The sequence below is a fragment of the Myxine glutinosa genome, chromosome 4 (genome assembly GCF_964187855.1).
Source record: "Myxine glutinosa chromosome 4, kmMyxGlut1.1, whole genome shotgun sequence".
Lineage (NCBI taxonomy): Eukaryota > Metazoa > Chordata > Myxini > Myxiniformes > Myxinidae > Myxine > Myxine glutinosa.
The window spans coordinates 50,149,020-50,171,221 of record NC_136264.1 but is presented as its reverse complement, the minus strand read 5'-3'; the positions used below and the strand labels follow the sequence as shown (position 1 = coordinate 50,171,221).

General features: G+C 43.1%; 1 protein-coding gene across 4 annotated transcripts in view; it reads right to left on the bottom strand.

Moving 5' to 3' along the window:
• The window catches only part of ADH5 (alcohol dehydrogenase 5 (class III), chi polypeptide), a 100,578-nt gene that overhangs the window by 36,594 nt on the left and 41,782 nt on the right, over positions 1 to 22,202 (bottom strand). For 3 of the 4 annotated variants that reach the window (XM_068101078.2, XM_078775668.1, XM_078775667.1), the window contains 5 exons: positions 17,634 to 17,705; positions 13,598 to 13,672; positions 12,747 to 12,896; positions 9,652 to 9,757; positions 5,275 to 5,411 (listed from right to left, as the gene is read on the bottom strand). In XM_068101078.2, coding sequence (XP_067957179.2) covers positions 5,275 to 5,411; positions 9,652 to 9,757; positions 12,747 to 12,896; positions 13,598 to 13,672; positions 17,634 to 17,705 — 540 coding nt within the window. Of the gene's footprint in view, positions 1 to 5,274; positions 5,412 to 9,651; positions 9,758 to 11,391; positions 11,523 to 12,746; positions 12,897 to 13,597; positions 13,673 to 17,633; positions 17,706 to 22,202 lie in introns of those variants that run through there. The other variant, XM_078775669.1, reaches the window with a different exon arrangement.

Genomic DNA, 22,202 nt, shown 5'->3' with positions numbered 1-22,202 from the left:
CATCATTGGGAGTACTTGACAATGTGCCAAGTTTCAAGTTTTTCCCATTCAGCAGTTTCTGAGAAATAATTTTTTTAATTATTTGCGTTTAATCCAAGATGGCTGCCACACCACGAGACCTATGATGTCACAATTATCATAAAAACATTTTGCATGGGCGTCACTCCTACCCTGAAAGTTTCGTCTCAATCGGACATGTGGTTGCTGAGAAAAACGAGGTTTAGCCTGTCCGTCCGTACCAGAAAACATGATACCTCCGGGTCTTCTTTGGGGGCAGAGGCATAAAAAGAACGAGTGTTTGAAGAATTCAGTATTTGGCTGTAAATTTGGGAAATCAGTTGCGTAATCAATTGACAGCATCTGTTATTCGTTAGCGTTGGACGAATCAACCGATATCAGCGACACTGCGCAGCTTGTTTTATGGATTTGATATGTCAAGCGACATCACAATATGTGAAGAAATGTTGGTGATTTGTGCTCTGAGATGACAAACATGTGGGACTAATTTGCTTAACACTTTCCTGGAGGTAGCAAACAAAAATTGGCCTGGATTTGACCAAATTGGTTTCAGTCACAACAGACAGTTGGGGCGCCAACAATGACCGATAAAAAACTCGGGGTTTGTTGAACTTCTTGAAAGTACTTGAAAGATCTTGGCAGTGTTGTTTTTAGTGTTGGTGGCGTGCAGGTATTTAGGTACCCTGAGGAGTGGGGTGAGGGGTGTGGTGTGGTCATGGGTATTGTTAGCTAGGGTGATGGTTGATGGGGGAATGTGAGGGGTTGTGAGGTGAGCATGGGTATTGTTGGCTAGGGTGATGGCTGATAGGGGAGACACTGCTGTCCTTCCACAGCATTTCACCAGAAAAGTCTCTGCGCACAAATGGTGGGAAATGAAACGTTGCTCGACTTTATGAACACAGTAATTAAAATTGTGAATTACCTGCGCAGCAACAGCGCTCTTTTTCATCTGCAGTTCGTAGAATCACTCAAGGAATTTATGACTGCGATTCTGATGACATCGTTTACTATGCGAATGTTAGATGGCTGAGTTCTGGAGCGGATCATTGTCTTGTATCCGCAAATTCACGAGTTTCTGGTGGGAAAAGGGCAGGCTGAAAAGTTTTCAGGTATTGAGAGTGAATGAAGGATGGCAACGCAATGTGGTTTTTGACTGACATAATGGGTCACTTGAATGAGCTGAACAAGAAGCTGCAGGGAAAAGGAAAACTCATTTGCGATCAAGTTCAATTCATTGGAGAGTGTAAATCAAAACAATCTGCTGCTGGTATAACTCCAGAAACAGGATTTTATCCACTTTCCATACCTGGAAAAGAATGAAGAGATCGATTTTGAACTGGAGAAGTTGCAGCAACATGTAGATTGGCTCAGGAATTTGACGCAAAAATTTGAACTGCACTTCACTGATTTCAACGGGTTCAGCCTGACATTTGAGTTCTTGAAAGATCCGTTTAGTTTCATTATTGAAAAGTCATCCGAAGAACTTGGAAATTTAATTAGCGTGAACAAGCGAGAGTTCGAGACTGACATGCTGTTTCTACAGAGTAGCAGTTACATCCGCAAATTCGAAATTAATCTCCGGCTGAAATGTGGAAAAACCTCTTGGAAGATGAACAGTATCCTTACCTAATAGCCGTAGTTGCCAAATTGTTCTCGAGATGTTTGGGTCTACGTGGCTGTGCGAGTCAATGTTTCCTTCTGTGACACAGATGAAGTTGAAGAAATGATCTCACCTCGTTGATATGAATCTGGAAGCAGAAGTAGGATGTGCGTTGTGTTTGAATTTTGAGCCACAGTTTCTTGAATTGGTGAGAAGAAAAGAATGCCAAATCTCTCATTGAAATTTTATGCTTTTGTAATTTTGAAAACGTATTTTTTTTGTACTTTTGCGTTGTGTTTATGATTGACTTTGACTGTCATTAGAATCCTGAAATTTATTTAGCGAAAATGTTCTGTTTCATTCATAGTGTGGCCATTTCTGTGATTGACTGGCCACATCCATGGCCAAAAAAAATAATTGGTTGCCCAACCCTGCCGCCTACGATATCCACTGTGCAATGCATCTTGTACAACTATGTCTATCTACTGTTGAGGCTTTTCAAAAATCATCCGCTTCATTGCTTGGTTGTTACTCACAGTTTTTGTTCGTTTCCGCGAATGCTCTTTTACATCTGTTTCAGACATCTCTGCAGGGATTTCCTAATCTTTCAGTTCCACATTATCAGCATTGTCGTCAGCATCAATGCACTCTTTGTTTTTGTCACTGTCTACCCCCTCCTTATTTCTGCCCATATGAAGACCACACTATTTTTCCTTGTCTTTATCAATTCTATCCACAACATCACTTTTATAATCATCTGTTCCTTCCTCACCATACCTGGGCCCCCACTAGCGACCAGGTGCCTGTTTTTGATTTTAAAAAGCACAGACAAAGACATAGGTTTGTGTTAAAATTTAAATAACACAGCAGGCCTTAACCAGTTGTATTTTACAAACCTGTAATAGCATGTAAGTGTTCAGGTGACTGCACCCCTAACAAATTTGAACCATATTAATCAGACAAAACATCAATAAACAAAATGGCCTCTTTGCTGTTCCCATCTGAACACATAGCTCATGGTGCAGTATTCGGAGGCTAGATTCAAGTCCAATGTGGTGATTTGTCCACCGTCTCTTAATGTTCTGATAATGCCTATGACAAGAATACTTGCTAATTTCCTTGTCCTACATTCAATATGTATGTGTGTATATATATATACAGTCACGTGATAAAGTAAGTACACCCCATGTGAAGTTTTGACTTTTTCAACATATTTCAACATACAGCTATTTGATCTTCATTTCAACAATATTGACAGATAAAGGTGATGTAATATAACAAATATCATGAAACATTTACATTTTGTAGCCCATTGTATAATTTAAATAAACATAAATGCAAATTTCGCACGTGGAAAAAGTAAGTACACCCCAACATTTACCACTACTTCAAATACCTAAAATTAGAATCAGGTGCACCAGCTCAGGTGCAAATGATGAGAACATCGTTAGAGAGGATCTTGGAGGAACCTGTCTTATTTAAACCTTAGACATTTCGTTTGGTTTGCTCTTTGTTGTTGAAGTGTGCAGCGTCACCATGCCTCAATCAAAAGAGCTCTCTGAGGCCTTCAGAAAGAAGGTTATAGATGCCTACGAGTCTGGGAAGGGATTTAAAAAGATCTCCAAACAATTTTAAATCAATCATTCGACTGTCTGGAAGATCATCTACAAGTGGAGAAGATTCCAAACAACTGCCAACTTGTTCAGGCCAGGCCACCCCAGCAAGTTCAGCAAGATGCTGCAAGATGCTGAAAGAAGTCTCTAAGAACCCCAGAATGTCATCACGGGACCTACAGGTAGCCCTTACCACTGGTGATGTCAAAGTGCACGAGTCTACCATTAGAAAGAGGCTGCACAAATTTGATCTCCATGGGAGGTGTGCCAGGAGGAAACCTTTGCTGTCCAGAAAGAACATCAGGGCAAGACTAAAGTTTGCCAATGAACACGTAGGCAAAGACCAGCACTTCTGGAACAATGTGCTCTGGACAGATGAGTCAAAGGTGGAGCTATTTGACCACAGTACCAGAAGACATGTTTGGCGAAAACCAAAGACAGCATTTGACCACAAGAACCTGATACCAAGTGTAAAGCATGGTGGTGGAAATATTATGGTTTGGGGCAGCTTTGCTGCATCGGGGCCTGGGCAGCTCACCGTCATAGAATCCACTATGAATTCTTCATTGTACCAGAGGGTGCTTGAGGATAATGTGAGGCCATCTGTTGGAAAGTTGAAGCTCAACCAAAGGTAGACTTTGCAACATGACAATGACCCTAAACATACCAGTAAATCCACCAAGGAATGGCTGAAAAGAAAGAAATGGAGGGTTCTGGAATGGCCAAGTCAAAGCCCGGATCTAAATCCCATCGAGATGTTGTGGGGGGATTTGAAACGAGCTGTGCATGCAAGAAACCCCTCAAACATCGCACAGCTGAAAGAATTCTACATGGAGGAGTGGGCAAAAATTTCTCCCAGTCGATGTCAGAGACTGGTAAACAGTTATAAGAAACGCCTACTTGAGGTTGTTTCTGCCAAAGGGGGCAATACCACCTATTAGAGCCAAAGGTGTACTTACTTTTTCCACATGCAAAATTTGCATTTATGTTTGTTTAAATTATACAATGGACTACAAAATGTAAACGTTTCATGATATTTGTTATATTATATCACCTTTATCTATCAATATTGTTGAAATGAAGATCAAATGGCTGTATGTTGAAATATATTGAAAAAGTCAAAACTTTACATGGGGTGTACTTACTTTTTCGCATGACTGTATACACACACACACGTATACACACACACACACACACACACACACATGTATACACACACACACATGTATACACACACATGTACACACACATGTACACACACATGTACACACACACACACACACACACACACACACACACACACACACACACACACACACACACACACACACACACACACACACACACACACACACAGTCCTCCATGAGCCTTAGATAGCTCTAGCAAAAAAAGAAAAGAAAACCCCTGGAAATAAAATAAATAAATAATACAACACAAAATGAAAACCTCTAAATACATGCTCAGCTAACCTCAGATCTGTTTGGGGTAACAGTTCTCGGTAGCCTGTGCCAGCTGATTGAAGCTACAATTGTAACTTGTCCCTTAGTATGGAAACACCTTCACTTTCTTATGTATTTTGGCACTGTGGATCGAGGTGTGAGATTTCGAAAAGAAGGCTCATGCTAGACATCTGTCAATATCTTCAGGTGTCACACAGCTCCAAAAGACCAAAAAGGTAATGGTCTTGTAATTACACTATTTTGGACGGTAAGGCACTGAGTATACCAAGTTAAATAAATGCAGTTACAAAAAAGAACATGGGAGTAGAAGAGAGATACAGGTAGAAATGCAGCGTAAAAGCAAACTCTTCGACCATGTCTATTATTTTATCTCGTGGAGTCCATTAAAACAATTTGAACCTGTTACATTGGACAACTTTGAACAAGACCATATTAATTACACCTTGGCAACACCAAACCGGTATATTCTAAACTCAAAGAATCAATAATACATCCTTTTTCATGTTGTCAACTTATTGCAACAGAATTTGATACGTCCTCACAACTCTTTTGTTGAGGGTTGTCCTCTCCCTCTTTCACAACCTGTGATTCATCAGATATACAGCCTGGCAGTGCAGGCTTCAGGGAAATCGCAACGGGGTTCTTGCGATCAGGCAATATTCTGAAGAAGGCTTCTTTCCAATCTCGAAATTCCAAAAACTTCAGGAGTATCTCAAACACTGCCAAAGGTAATGGGCCAAAAGCAGTTAATAATGAGGATTATAAAAATTAATAAACACACAATTTTAAACAACATTGAAAGCCACAAGGCCAGTTCTTGTACTTAATCAATGGGTTTGATATCTGGCCTACATTGTCATAGCAATTGCAATGTTTGAAGACAGCACAGGGTTTATCCTCAGTATTTTTTGGTGTCATCATTCACGCAAGTCTAAGGTACAACGGTGCTGAAAATAGGACCACAACTTGTTATACTCTAAACTTGTAGATATATTACAGAAATGTGACAGCAAACTTTAGTTTAATGTATTTTCCAGCTTTGTGCACAAGTCCCATTGGCATCAAAGTTCAGCATATAATTATTTAAGATGTGCACACAGACAGTGCAGGATGTCATTCATAAAAGGCTTGTTTGTCAAAGAATTCTTGCTGCAATAAATCATATAACCTTCAATAGGCTAGATGTTTTTGACGACCAGAAACATCATAATGATTATAGCCTGGTGTTGGCTTAGCGGAGCTGGCCGCCCCGGCCAAACTGAGCAATCGGGGGAGAAGGGCCTTGGTAAGAGAGGTGACCAAGAACCCGATGGTCACTCTGGCTGAGCTCCAGAGATCCTGTGTGAAGATGGGAGAAACTTCCAGAAGGACAACCATCACTGCAACACTCCACCGATCTGGGCTTCATGGCAGAGTGGCCAGACGGAAGCGTCTCCTCAGTGAAATACACATGAATGCCCGCTTGAAGTTTGCAAAAAAGCACCTAAAGGACTCTCAGACTGTGAGAAACAAGATTCTGTGATCTGATGAATCAAAGATTGAATTGTTTGGCCTCAATTCTAAGCATCATGTCTGAAGGAAACCAGGCACCGCTCATTACCTGCCCAATACCATCCAAACGGTGAAGCATGCTGGTGGCAGCATCATGCTGTGGGTGTGTTTTTCAGCAGCAGGGACTGGGGGACTGGTCAGGGTTGAGGGAACAATGAACGGAGCAAAGTACCTAGATATCCTTAATGAAAACCTGAAACAGAGCGCTCAGGACTTCAGACTGGGCCGAAGGTTCACCTTCCATCAGGACAATGACCCTAAGCACACAGCCAAGACAACACAGGAGTGGCTTCGGGAAAACTCTGTGAAGGTACTTGCGTGGCCCAGCCAGAGCCCTGACCTGAACCCAATCGAACATTTCTGGAGAGGCCTGAAAATGGCTGTCCACCGACGGTCCCCATCCAACCTGACAGAGCTTGAGAAGATCTGCAGAGAATGGCAGAAAATCCCCAAATCCAGGTGTGCAAAGCTTGTCATGTCATACCCAAGAAGACTCGAGGCTGTAATCGTTGCCAAAGGTGCTTCAACTAAGTACAGAGTTAAGGGTCTGAATACTTATGTCAATGTGATATTTCAGTTTTTTCTTTTTAATAAATTTGCAAAACTTTCTAAAATCCTGTTTTCTCTTTGTCATTATGGGGTATTGAGTGTAGAATTTGAAGAAAGAGTGTAGAAAGCATAAAATGAGGGAAAAAATGAATTTAAACGATTTCAGCATAAGGCTGCAAAATAACAAACTGTGAAAAAAGTGAAGGGGTCTGAATACTTTCTGAATGCACTGTACATTTGTCAAGATTCAATGTCAGCTGGTAATTTCCTGGACTTTAGAATTCAAGATAAATGGACTTCAAACAAAAAAAAAGTCATCGTTTTTTTTGAAAGTTAGTAGTTATTCAAAAAAGTTAACCTTTTGTACCCAGCTATCTTTTTGCACCCAGGACAGAGAGAATCTGGCTTTTTATCTTGTCTCATCTTCACATAGGTATCTTCACATCCTGTGTCTCATTTTGTTTGATCCCATTGAAAGAAAGAGACAGCAGTTCCAGAAGCTTCTTACATACATGTCATTTCCTGCTTTTGTCATGTTTTGTTTGACTTGCATTGTTTGTTTTTTCATTTTCATTTATCCTCATGCCTGTATGATGTCTCTATTTATAAATAAAAAAGAAGAAACCATGAACGAGACAATGCTTACAAGACCAAAAACCTTAGACATTGGAAGGCTTTGTGAAAATTTGGATGAATCTTACAAACCAGCACCTGCCAGCCAGCATCTTGGAAATTCTGCATCTGCCAGCATCTTGGAAATCAGCAAACATTACCGCTTTACACAAAAAAAGGTGCAAAAACAGATCCTTGCAACCACAGACCAATCAGCCTGCTCCCAATTATCAGCAAAGTCATGGAATCCATCATTGCTTCGGATATCAAATCCTACCTCTTCTCCAATGGCTAGATCTCCGATCATCAATTTGGATTCAGACCAGGTCATTCTACTCTGGACATGTTGCTTCTGCTGTCTCAACAATGGATGGAGGTCCTCAATGCCAAACAGGAAATCAGAGCTGTCTCCCTTGACATATCACGTGCCTTCGATACGGTCTGGCACCCAGCTCTGCTCACCAAACTCTCCTCCTATGGTATCAATGGAAATCTCCACACATGGCTTGCGGACTTCCTCTCTGGTCGTAGTGAATGTGTGGCCCTGAATGGATTTCTCTCATCTCCCCTTCCTGTTCTGGCTGGAGTTCCCCAAGGTAGTGTTCTGGGCCCTGTGCTTTTTCTGGTCTTCATCAATGATCTCTCCGACTCTGGAAAATCCTCTCTATCTCTTTGCTGATGACTCCACTCTCTGCCGCTCCATTCCTCATCCCTCAGATCGGCAGTTTGCAGCCTCCTCACTCTCTGCAGACCTGGATAAAATCACAGACTGGTCAAACAAGTGGAACATGTCTTTCAATCCTGACAAATCTCACACTCTTACTCTGTCTCTCCGAAAAGACCGACTGGAAAACCCTCCCATCTACTTTCTCAACAATCCTCTCCAAGAAGTTCTGTCGCTCAAGCTTTTGGGTCTCACTACCTGCCATGATCTTTCTTGGGAAAACCACATTTCCAAGCTGGCCTACAAAGCCAGTCGCCGACTGGGCATCCTCCGTAGTGCGAAGTCCTTCCTTGGCACACCTGAGCTCCTCACCACATACAAGGCTTTCATCCGCAGCTCAATGGAATACTGTTCCTCCCTCTGGGCCAGTGCTCCTGCCTCACACCTAGCTCGGCTTTACGCTGTTGAAACCAAAGCTGTCAGAATCATTGGAATCTCCTGCGATGAAGCTAACTCTGAGGAGCTTTCACTCACTCACCGCAGGCAGGTTGGTCTTTCTGTCTTCTACCGACTCCTCTCCGGCCTTGCTCCCCCAGCTCTCTCTGTGCTCTGTCCCCCAAATATTCCTACAGGTCGCACAAGATCTGCCAGCAACTCTTTTATGGTTAAACTGCCAAAATCTAAGCTCTCTGCTCACCTTCACTCTTTCATTCCCCTTTTCTCCCACCTCTGGAACAAACTCCCCCACTCCCTTCAATCCCACTCCTCCCTCCAGGTCTTTAAAAAAGCTGTTCACCACCATCTCTACTGTTCACCACCATCTCACCACCATCCCCCATCCAAACGGTCTGGAGCCTGGCGTTGGCTTAGCGGTTAGGGTGCCGGCTTGGGATCCTCGGATCCCGGGTTTGAATCCCGGTCGATCGCTGAATTAACGCCAGGGGGGTTGACTCAGCCTGTCATCCTTCCGAGGTCGGCAAATTGAGTACCAGCTTGCTGGGATGAATGATCACGATGTGTACCCCGATTCAGAATAGGCACACTGTATCCCTGCGCATCGTAAGAGCGTGACCAAGGGTTGGCGTCAGGAAGGGCATCCGGCCATAAAAACATTGCCTCAAACAGGGAACCATGATTGTCATGGGGCCCGCAAGGCTAACCCCTGCTCTAGCGGGGAAAAATGGCCTTAAAACGATCATTCATTCATTCATTCATATATTATCCAAAACCTTGATCTTTTCTACCCCCGCTAATTCACCCCAGATCCACGTTTTTGAAATTCGAACTTCTTTCGTGAAAGTCCTTGCAGTGTCCATAGGTTTTATACCTCTCCCACCTCCCCCCCGAACCCTCTCCCTCCGACAGTTCTCTCGATGTCCCTGCTCTCAAATGTTGTGTTTGTGTCCTTCCCCCTCTCTCCCCATCTTGTCTACCGCTCCCCTTGTTTTGTGTTTTATGTGTCGGTTTCACTTTCTGTGTGATTAATGTTCGCTCTTTCACGAGCCTCGATCTTGTATACCAAAAAAAAATAAAAAATAAAAAATGTTGGCTTTCTAAGGAAAATATAAACGGTGCACACATACCATGATTGACAGCAAGAACCTTGCGGCTGCTCATCTTGACGTAAGAGTCAAGAGGGAGCTGTGCGTGTGCAAGTCCCAAACACTCTGCTTTCTGTAGGCACACTCCCTGAGAGATACAATGGACATTGGTAAAGAAACAAAACTTTACTAAACATCCAGTCATATACTTAAAAACATGACTTAACAATACCCTGCTTGAATGAAATTCAAACTTGAGATATCAAACTTGTAGGGAAGGGGAACCTGAAAAATAAATTCATTGGCTGACAGGTTATTCCTAAAACTTGTATCACCTCACTTGGAACAAGTAAAAAGGTGTAACTGTTGCACTAGACATATCAGTAACTCATGAGACTGGTGTAGTGCAGGATATCATTCTTAAAATGAAATTCTGCATGCCATTGGTAACATCCTGCACTCTGGAATGAGTTCATGACATGTCTGGTAACATGAAGTCACTAGGCCTCCTATGTAGGGATGGTAAGGCCACTTCATAGGTTTAAGACAACACAAATCTGAAAAGAAATCTTCCAATATACAAGCTTGTAAACCTATAAAGTACTTACCAGTCATCTGTGGGGGATTTCACATCCAATAACACTCATGAAACGTTTGGACAGCATCGGTGAGCTACAAAACTGACAGACATAAAATAGCCTATTTGTAATTCTTCTTGTTCTTCCTCAACTTCTTCTTCTTCTTTTCAGACAGCATAACTAAAAATTGGTTTAGGTTCAGGACTTGGTTTGAACACAAATGAACTGCATTTTATAGTGGGAAGGTCCATGACGACTCAAAAGTTTCACAACTTGAAAGGATTCCACAAAAAGTAGGCATAACTACGCACAGGAATAGCAAGGGAAAGAGGGGTGGGTGGGACAACGCCTGTCAATCAGCCTGGTGAGGGAGCTGGGTCATGGTGCCACAATTGCCCGAAGGCCAATAACACCTAAATGGGTGTGGTTAATTGCATCATTTTGCCTGCAGTAGCGACAACAGAAAACCACTTTTAAAGGACAGGTGTAGTTGACGATGCAATATTACATAGAGTCCGACAACCATTGTTGCCAGATGTACGATAACTATAATCGTAGAAGTAAGAAAATTATCGCAGGCATGACGGAACGTGCACAGAGTGCATGAACCTTTTTTTGAGATATCCTGCTCACAGACAAACAGACAGCCAGACATACAGACAGACAGACAGACAGGGGTGAAAATATAACCTTCATTGACCTTCGGTGGCGGAAGCAATGATATAAAGATCCCTTTGTATATCATCTCTAGACACCTTCTCATATCCATTGACATGAAGCAATGATAGCAAGCCTTACTTCTAATATCATTGTTAGTAAAAAGATAAATATGAAGAATTGGAAGAAAAGAAAAGAAAGAAATAAGAATGGGGCCCCTTTCAGTCCTGACAGACCACCTTCAACACCAGCAATACAGTTCATCTGCAACATTCAAACCTCAACATGGTTTATAAGTCACAAAATGCACCATTGGGTGACCGGATAGTGTCTTTGGTACAGTTCTTGTTTCGTAATTGTCTTGTCTAAAGTTTGATCATTGTCTGTTTCAAAAGGGGTTAAATACTGTCGTGTGATTCCCCAGGTGAACATCACAGGGATCACGAATAGCCAAAGCAAGCTTCAACTCCGAGGCGATGATCAAATGCGGACTTTATATGTATGCGCTGGAGGAAGAAAGGGGAGGGGAGGAAGCTGAAGAGCTTACCTGTGGTCCCGCCGGCGGTTCCCGAACCTGCGGAAAACAACTCAAACAAAACGGATTTATAAATGTACAGAAAATAACGAAAGGGTTTATTAAATGAAAAAATACCGATAACAAGAAAATGTGCGCCAACTTTAATCCTAAACGGGACGTCCCCCACACCAGACTTGCACACAGACGAAGGATGAAAATAAATTGGAAAATAAAATACGTGTGGGTTATCGTGTACTTAGCTCAATCGGCTGTCCCGGCACCTCATCAAGACCCGTCTCAGGCCCCTGTTCCTGCACGGGAATCCAGACGCGGTCCCTGCCTTGGCGGGAAGTAGGCCTCAGTCCGCCTCGCTCGCTCACCCCGGCCTCGTGGTGTTTCAGCAGCAAGCCACTCTCGTCCACGCAGAGAACCGTAGTTCTCGGGCCGCGGCTCTTCCTGCTGCCTCTGCATGTCTCTCAACTCGGTTGGTCCGATCGCTTCCTGGAGCCCGTCACCCACGCACAACCACTCACGAGGTCCGGAATGTGAACAGGCACAATAGCGCGAGGGAGAAGCAAGGGAGCAACGAGGTTGTCAAGGGCAAAAGGCAAGAGAGAAAATGTCGGTTCGAGAGTTCTTTCATTGACCGTCTCGTGACGTCATTGGTGCTTCTCTTCCAATCTCCGCAGGCTAACACCACCGGCGCAGCTCTTCACCAATCAGCGCACCGCTTCTTGCTCGCCCCTCGCTCCCCCAATCAGTGAGTGCCTTCTTACTCTGCCCTGGCCAATCACGGCTCCTCGGGGCGTGTCTTCGGCCTGCTCGACCTCAATGTGTGCTTCCCAATGGTGTAATTAGCGGCAGCGCTCAATGTCCTGGCTTCCTGGTGGTTTTTATTGTTATTTAGTGTGGTTTAATGGCCATTCTGACTGGTGTCTATGGTGCGGTGCCAAAAAGGATAAAGGATAGATCACTGAGGTTTGACAAACAGGGGAATTAACATAATCCCGACAACTAGTTAACACAAGGGCCATCCTCGTATGGCCACAATTATTCACTCTTACACGACAACCGGCTAAACAAAACTTACTACATGGTGATGGTTCTTACCCGATATCCGGAGCATGTTAATTTATACATCCTACCTGTTCTAACGTAATCCCTACCCCACTGACATAACAATACATTAAGTACAGACTCAAATATGGCAGAATTCTTTCCGGCCTCCCCATTTCCAAGCTAAGAACAATGTTTGCACATCAGAGGTAGACAAGAACATTGTGGTGGTGGTTCAAACTTGTCCGTGAAGATCCGTCATTTGTCCTACATTTTCTCTATGACTACTGGATGGCAGACACGTTAAACATTTTCATTCTTCTGCATACCTTATGGTGATTGTGATCGACCAAGCCTCCGATGACGTAGCAGTGTGAAGGTTGCAATTCTGACAGTATGTGAGGTGAGTCAGACGTGAGATACACCAACTCTTGACGCGGTAGTACTTCCTGCACAGGTCCTGACCACAACTGGATGCCCTGACACAAGTAAACAGCAAGTAAAATGGATTCAGAAAATAACACAGGATTAAAAGACGATATTAACAAACCCAAGATGAGGAAACTCCTGAAAACATGCAAATTTGAATGAGGTGTTCATTTTCTCACACACACCGACGTGTCACTGGAATGCAAATTATTTGGCGACTCCTCCTGCACCCCAAAACAATTCACCGTTAATATCAGTTTCATGTCGGAGGGGGTAGGGAGGGGAATTGTAACTTTAAATTACTGCAATAAGTTACACCTTTAAGAGATGGGAATAAGTATCGTGTTAGCTAAGAATACGTTTAATTTATGCTTTCTCATTCCATATTATCCAAACTATTAAAGATTTTCAAGTAGGGGATTGATCCCCCTTCTAGAATGGGCATGGAAGGTACCTGGAAAACAAGCAAAAATAAGATGTAGGAAAACTATATGTAAATATTTGCAGTTAAATGTAAAGACATAGGTGTGTGTGTGCGTGTGGTGTGTGGCGGCAGGATGGGGAGGGTGGCTGGAAAAAATAAGAACCTATGCAGGGGTGGGGGGGGTTAGGGGGGATTATAAAGAAGAGAGAGATAAAGAAGAGAGAGATGGAGAGAGAAAAATAATGAAATGCAAGACAGGGAAGGAAAGGATTGAAAAAGAGTGAAAGAAAGAGATACGGTAATCTCCGAGCTGATTGTGGTACTCACCTTCCAGTTAAGGTAGCCATGATCCCGTGTGTCCATGCTCGCTTTCAGCCTGGCTCCATGGCTCGTCAGTAGCAGCTGATGAGACACAGAGATGAGTCAACATGTAATAATTGTAAGAGTTAGTTTGTGTAGTGTTTCCCACTTCCATAATCTAGTTAAGGATGCTGGGATCCCAGGTTCAAATCCTAATTACTGTGGTTCTTTTCGTTTTGTTTTTTATACATGGTCTAAGGCTCGTAATGGAACTGAAGCACACTCACACACAAACACCACAGACATTCAGACAGACATACTGACAAGACAAACGCTGAGCACAACCACTGAGCTTTGGGGAAGTACCGTCACTGCCGTCACCTCTCGGGATACTGTGGGTGCCAGCAACGTCATAACAATGGCGCTGCTTTTCTCACCGCATTCAGTGGGTAGAGCGGGTCATTTCATCAAGAGAAATTTCCTCCACCTCATGAATGCCAACCGGTGGGGATTGGCCGTGTTCTTTCTTTTTAAAGGAAGACTCCAGACCCCAATTTTTTTTTTTAGTTAAATGCTTCTACATAATCTTTGATCAGTACATAACAACATCATCTAAAAAAAAAAAAATCAACCCGCGAAGTCGTTTCCTTGTAATCCGACATTAAATGTGCCAATAATACACCATCGACGAAAACGCTTCTGCAAATCTTAGACCACGTGCCCATGCACAGTATGACGTCACACGAGGTGATGGGGAAGCCGGAAATACTTTACAAATGATTTACAATACAATACAATAGTGTGGAGTGTTTCTATTCTAGTTATATTGTCCTGCATATCGGATTCTAAATGGTTTATAGTTGTGTTTTGTACGGGTGCAGCAAAGTCTCGGAGCGTTTTGTGCGAACACTGCATGAATTCCCGAAGGATGTTGCCCGAAGGATGTTGCGAGCATAATTGTTTATGTATCGACTTATTTCGGGGTCTGGTGGAACATGCCTGCCATAAATATAAATAAATTGGCCAAAATTCTATGAAACGCCGACGTACAGTGACGAGTGCATTTGTACACTACACTCAGTAGCTGCAGCCTGCGTATCTGTGGCTACGCCATGATACAGGCACAAGGCGATCGGGTTTTTACCGTTTTATCGATCAAACAAAGTCACTACTGCAATAACACTCGCTTGATATAAATATTCCTCGCATATTTAACCAAAACTATCAACAAGTAGGCTAACTGTTACGTGCTCCTCCCCAACCCCCTGGTCACGGTGTACCTCCGAGCCCCGAGAGGAGTCACGGCAGAACAAGTGTTATTCTGTGTCAAAAATCAATGGTGAAACCACACCAATTGTTACTAACAAACAAATATTGTATTAAAAATCACACAAGAATAATAGTACAACAATGATAGCAATCAAAAGTACAATCAACATATATCTTATGATGGTACCATCAGCTAATATCAGGTAACTCACTGTGCTCCGAGTGAGTGAAAAAATAACATTCCCCAATGTCACTATATTCCCGTCTTCGAGCTCAAGTTGATCCCCTCCAGCGATCGTCAGAGCGATGTCGAATCGAAACCAGAATCCAGTTCAGATGACAGGCCCAGTCACGCCGCCAAACTGCACAAAGGCGTACGCGGCCAAAGCAGCACAAAGGCGTACGCGGCCAAAGCAGCGCAAAGGGTCACGCGCCACAAAGCTGCGTAAAAGCGCACTCAAGGCGAATGGGAAATCACACCCTCTGGTATGGATGTTTTACAGCTCCAAATCGGCGAACCTCAGGTTTGCCTTCAAAATCCACGTTGCACACACACATCCCAGATAGACGTCCGAATGGTGAAAACGGCTGACACGAAGCAACGACCTTTCGCGATGAGCAAAGCGCGCGAGTCAAAATGGCCGACGGCTCGTACTTGAGACGTAATGACACGACGATGATTCCTCGGAATCCAACGCCAATCCTGACATGCAGGTTGATCAGTCACAGCGATAACAACTCTGTCGTAGGAATTCCTACCCCAGGAAACCCGAAAGTTCACTAGCGACTTTCGTTCGACAACGTTCACTCAGGATGAAGAAGCGACTCGCTTCTTGTCCGACTTCACTCCCTCCGCCCCTTTTTCCTCTTCTTCCTCTCCCTCGTCCAGTTCCCGATCCGGTTTCCTGTTTCTTTTAACATTAACTTTTAACTTTTGAAAATAGAAATATCTATTCCCTTTAAATGACAACCATAATAATACATGGAATCAGAAATATTTACAGTGGATGCAAACCACCACAACGGAAGTGACGAATCCGTAACACTAGCCCAACACGTACCAGTAATCTAAATCTGCGAGCCGTTCAGCATCATCTTCGTCGTTTTCCACTTCGACCTCCATATTGGCCTCTGGATCTTCGTTGGCGTATTCCGGCTCAAACTGATATGGTTGAACACCAAATTCTCTCTGTTCTATATCAAATTCTTCTCCAATACTTTCCTCAGCATCTGATACGTATTCATCGGCTGAAAAGTCCGACAGATCGGAGGAAATATCGAGCGATTCGGAGTCAGAAACTTCTTCTTCTGCCATGTCTGCCATGTTTATGCACTGTGTGTACTGCGATCAGCTGAGATCTATACCTCGTGTGACATCACAGTGACGTCACAAGGATTCCAGAACTAGCTTTTTTTTTAAAATCGTGCCTTTTTAAAAACGCATTTTACGACTAATTTAGCGTCAAATTTTTTTTTCTTTTTAAAAATTAAACATTACCTAATTCTAAAGATTTAAATAATTAAAAAACAACTTTGGGTCTGGAGTCTTCCTTTAAAATTAAATGCTGAATGTCAAGCAAGGAAGCAGTACGTACCATTTTTAAAGTCTTTGGTATGAGAACTGGTCCAATCTGGATGGGTGTTTTTTTTTTTTGAGACACCATCTCCTTACTGGATGGCCGTAGGCTCCCTTTGGGAGCTCATTCACCCTTTGTCAGGTGTTGTCTTTAGTCTTGACAGGGCGTCAGGCACGCTCCCCACTAGCAAAGCCAGTGAGGGGTGTCGGTTTAGGCACCGACAACCCGACCATGTGGCAGGTAGCACTGGGTTACATGTTACCAGTGGTATTCGTGTTGGATTGTGTTGATTTGACCTTTGACCTTTTGCCCTTAATAGTTGGTTTCTCAAATCAGCGATACATTATGCAATTTCTGTTTAACTTTCAAGTTAATAGGATGAAAATTGATGATCTTTCAGATAAAAATTGATCATTTTGGAAGTTTGACCTTGAGTCGACTTTTGACCTCAAAAATAGTTGGTTTCCCAATTTAGTGACAATACACAAATGCTGTTCAATTTTCAAGTCAATCGGATGAAAAATGACGATTTTAGAAATCTGACCTCCAGATGACCTATGACCTTAAAATCAATAGGCTTTTCAATTGTGACGACCTCTACAACTTGAAATTTCATGACAATCGGTTTAGAATTGTGACCTGTAGGTGAGTGATAAACAAACAGACAGACAGACAGACAAACAAACAGACAGAATAACAAACGCAACCGACTAATATACTTGAAAAATCTTAGATTTTGCAAGTAATAAATCCCCCCCCGCCCCCCCCCCCCCTCTTCCCTATTCAAACAATGCCCCCACATTTGCGGATTCGACATTTGCGGCATTTTCCAGGAATGCACCCCTCGCAAATGTCGGGGTCCGACTGGATTTCATTATATACACAAAGATGTGAAAGTACAATGAAGTCTCCTTATGTCCTTGTCATGCAAGTGATAGAAGTACAATGAACCTCCATCAAACTGAAAGGTGGGAGAAAACAAACAAGCAAACAAACAAAGTAACCCTCTAATCAACCTATGGTGGAGCCAGCAACATTCTTCAATAAAAGAAAGCATTTAAAGGAAATTAAATCAGTAATTTTGCTCATAATACAAAAGAAAATGCAAAACGGATAAAATTCAAAGAGCTGAGAGTCAAATGACGAAAAAGAAGAAAGAAAAAAAGAAAGAAGGAAAAAAAGAAAAAGAAGGAAAAGAAAATCCTTCAAAGCAGCACCTGTGCTGGCACAGTTGCTCGCCTGTTCTCTGCGTAGCACCGCTGTATCTGCTTGTGCAGCTTATGGATGTCCTGGGAGAAAGACAGGAAGGCAAACAATGGGTAGGTAGCCTTTGCCTCCATTACAATGATAATGTACTCATACACGTGTGACATTAATTTATATGAGGTAAGTGACATCATTGGTTAAATAATGCTTCTTCATGGAGTCTTCTTCGGATGTGCATATGCAACAGGGTGACTTATCTTCCCTACTTTAGTTACTTATCCTCTTCATCCTAATGGGACATAAGGCTACTTCAAAGTTTCACCATTTATCTATATCCTGAGCTACATTCTGTGCCTCGCACCATAATAGACCCATCTTCACTACTTTGCAATAAAATGATGTTAATGTATGGTTATACATTGCCTTGTAGTAAGTAAACTAATTTTAACAACTTCTTACTTTGTTAACACCGACAATTTCATTTTATTGACTTTTCTACTTCAATCAAGTCATGGCCGACTTATTGCGACATTCGTGATCAGATTTCTCCAAACATCCCTATCCTGCAATGTTTCCCAAAACTATGGCAGAGACAGCTTGGTTGCTTGCATCCTTTACTCCATCCATCCAGCACGTACAAGATCTGCCTCTTCCTCTTCTTCCATAAACCATACCCAGCACGGATGACTTCTTCAGACTTTTGCTTTCTGCATGCATGATGTGTCCAAGGTATGACAGTTCCTGTTTTAGCATCAGTGCTTCGAATCTACATGGTAGTCTCATTTCTTGTTCTTCCTGCAGTCAATGGAATTTCTAACATTCATCTTCAACACCACATTTCAAAAATGTCAATCTTCATTGTCCATGACTCACATCCATACATTCCAACTGGACATACCTTATCATTCATCAGCCTCCTCTTGTTTTGTTTTGTCACATCTTTGTCTTTCCAGATCGTTGTCCATCCTGACATTGCTCTTTTCCTAAACACGAACAGTCAATTTATTTCTCCTCTACATTCTCCATTCACTTCAATCTTAGTACACAGGAAGATGAAACTTCCACTATTTTCACGTGATGGTCTCCCAATCTGCACACAGCGATCTTCCCAGTTGACAAGATTTTTATCTTTTTAGGTTTAAATAAACCATAGTCCCCCTTTCGCTCCGCGGTGCGACGGGGGACAAAAACCAGATTTTTCACTTTCCTTCTGCACTTTCTGCAGCAGTTTCATCAAATCCTCTTTAATTTCTGCCAACAGTGTTATCATCAGCATACCTTAGGTTGTTGATAAATCTTCCTCCAATCCTGACTCCAGTTTTTACGTCATCAAAGTTTGATTTCCTCATGATGTACTCACTATACAGATCGAACAAGTAACGAGAGAGAATACATCCCTGTCTGACCCATTTTCCAATTCCAAACCATTCTGTCTCTCCATACCCTGTTCTTGCTGTAGATTATTTCGTGTTCTGGTGCTTTTCTATTTATTATTATTTTTTTTGTATACAAGATCGAGAGTCGTGTAAGAGCTAACATTAATCACAAAAAAACAAACGGACACGTAAAACATATAATAAAGGGAGCGGGAGACAAATGGGGGGAGAGAGAGAGAGAAGCACACAAGTACAACAGTAGAGAACAGGGACATCAGGAGATCTGTGGGAGGGAGAGGGCTTGGAATGAGGAGGGTCCATCCACTCATGGAAAGTGGGGTGAGGGTGGGAGAGGTATAAAACACATGGGCACTGCTAGGACTTCCAGGAAAGAAGTCGGTATTTCAAAAAAGTGGATCTGGGGTGAATCAACGGGGGTAGAAAAGATCAAGGTTATGGATGGGGAAAGATAAGAGATGGTGGTGAACAGCTGTTTTAAAGACCTGGAGGGAGGAGTGGGATTGAAGGGAGTGGGGGAGTTTGTTCCAGAGGCAGGAGAAAAGGGGAATGAAAGAGTGAAGGTGAGCAGAGAGCCTAGATTTCGGCAGTTTCACCATAAGAGGGTTGCTGGCAGATCTTGTGCGACCTATAGGAATATGTGAGGGACAGAGCACAGACAGAGCTGGGGGAGCAAAGCCGAAGAGGGGTCAGTAGAAGACAGAAAGACCACCAAACTGCCTGTGGTGAGTGAGTGAAAAGCCCTCAGAGTTAGCTTCATCGCAGGAGATTCCAATGATCCTGAAAGCTTTGGTTTCAAGAGCATGAAGCTGAGCTAGGTGTGAGGCAGGAGCACCAGCCCAGAGGGGAGAGCAGTATTCCATTGAGCTGCAGATGAAAGCCTTGTAAGTGATGAGGAGCTCAGGTGTGCCAAGGAAGGACTTCGCACGGCGGAGGATGCTCAGTCGGCGACTGGCTTTTGAGGCCAGCTTGGAAATGTGTTTTTCCCAGGAAAGATCATGGCAGATAGTGAGACCCAAAAGCTTGAGTGACAGAACTTCTTGGAGAGGATTGTTGAGAAAGTAGATGGGAGGGTTGTCCAGTCGGTCTTTTCGGAGAGACATAGTGAGCGAGTGGGATTTGTCAGGATTGAAAGACATGTTCCACTTGTTTGACCAGTGTGATTTTATCCAGGTCTGCAGAGAGTGAGGAGGCTGCAGACTGCCGATCTGAGGGATGAGGAATGGAGCGGCAGAGAGTGGAATCATCAGCAAAGAGATAGAGAGGATTTTCCAGAGAGTCCGAGAGATCATTGATGAATACCAGAAAAAGCACAGGGCCCAGAACACTGCCTTGGGAAACTCCAGCCTGAACAGGAAGGGGTGATGAGAGAAATCCATTCAGGGCCACACGTTGACTGCGACCAGAGAGGAAGTCCGCAAACCATGCGTGGAGATTTCTATGGATACCATAGGAGGAGAGTTTGGTGAGCAGAGCGAGGTTCCAGACCGTATCGAAGGCACGTGATATGTCAAGGGATACAGCTCTAATTTCCTGTTTGGCATCGAGGACCTCCATCCATTGTTGAGACAGCAGAAGCAGCATGTCCAGAGTAGAATGACCTGGTCTGAATCCAAATTGATGATCCGAGATCAAGCCATTGGAGAAGAGGAAAGATTTGATGTCAGAAGCGATGATGGATTCCATAACCTTGCTGATGATTGGGGGCCGGCTGATTGGTCTGTAGTTGTAAGGATCTGTTTTTGCACCTTTTTTGTGTAAAGCGGTAATGTTGGCTGATTTCCAAGCAGATGGCAGATGACTTTGAGCAAAAGAGAGGGTGAAGAGAACAGAGAGAGGGTGAGATAGAGTGGTAGAACAGGATTTTAGGACCCGTGGCCTGATGCCGTCTGGTCCAGTTGCAGAATCAGAGTCGAGGTTTGACAGAAACTTCTCCACCTTGTCAGGAGAGGACACAGAGTCCAGGAGCAGCAGGTTCAACTGGGAAAGGTGGGTACAGAGAGAGATGGGTTCAGGACACAATATTTTGAGGCAAACAAAAGAGTTGAAGCATTCGGCTTTGTTACATGCGGTGTCAGCTGTGTAGCCATTTGAGGTAAAGGAGGGGATGGAGGGGTAACAAACAGCAGAAACAGATTTGACCAGATGCCACCAGGATTTGGAGGAGGGAGACAGGTTTGAGAGTTTTGAATTTTGTATTTGCCAGCTCTTTCAGGGCTCTACATACCTCACATTCTATCATTATTGGTTCTTGCTCATATTCTCTTTCTTTGAAGGTTGCCATCATATTGCTGCTATCTCATTGCTTTCGAGATTCCGTTCGTCCTTCCATCTTTCTTTCACCTGTGTTTCATATATCAGATCGTTCCCTGTTCTCTTCCTTAGGACCCCAATCCTTGACCTACACGTTCCTGTGATCTTTGATCTTTTAAAAAAAGATCTCTTCTTTTTTTTCCTGCTTTGTTGTCACTTCCGATCTCTATGCACGCCTCTGAAATATTTATGTTTGTCTTTCCCTGCTTGTCATTCGTAGTCAGAATTTAGCTGCAAAATGTCCTCTCTTGATGTGCCTTTGGTTTTCATCTCTCTTCTTCTGTCCACAATATTTATTGTCTCTTGGGACAGTCATTTTGCCTTCTTTCTGCTTGCATTTGGATGTCGTTTTTGGCCTCCTCTTTTACAATGTCTTCAACCCCATGCCATCATGAGTCTGGCATTCTGTCAACTAAGTCAAGCTCTGCAGAACCGTTTTAAAAACCTTTATTGTACATTGTTTAGATACGCTTTCAAAGTCGTACCTGATCAGAGTTTAAAAAAAAAAATTTTCACCTTTCTCAATTTGACTGTTTTGCCACAAGGAGTTCAGTTCATGATCTATCCCACAGTCTGTGCCTGGCAGAGTATTGGCAAATTGTATGGCACCTCTCCAGTCTCCATCTTCTATTCATTATAATGTAGTCAATCTGATTTCTATGTTTCCCATTAGGAAAAGTCCATGTGTACAGTCTGTGCTTGGGTTGTTTGAACCATGTGTTTGCAACGACAAGATCATTCTCCACACAACTCCAGTATCTAAAAAGAACTGCAGAAACAGAAGAAAATACCCTCAAATAGTGAAGCTACATTTGTTTTGATGACATGATGAGTGATGAAACATTGTCTACTCGGGCGTGGCTCCGTGCTCAT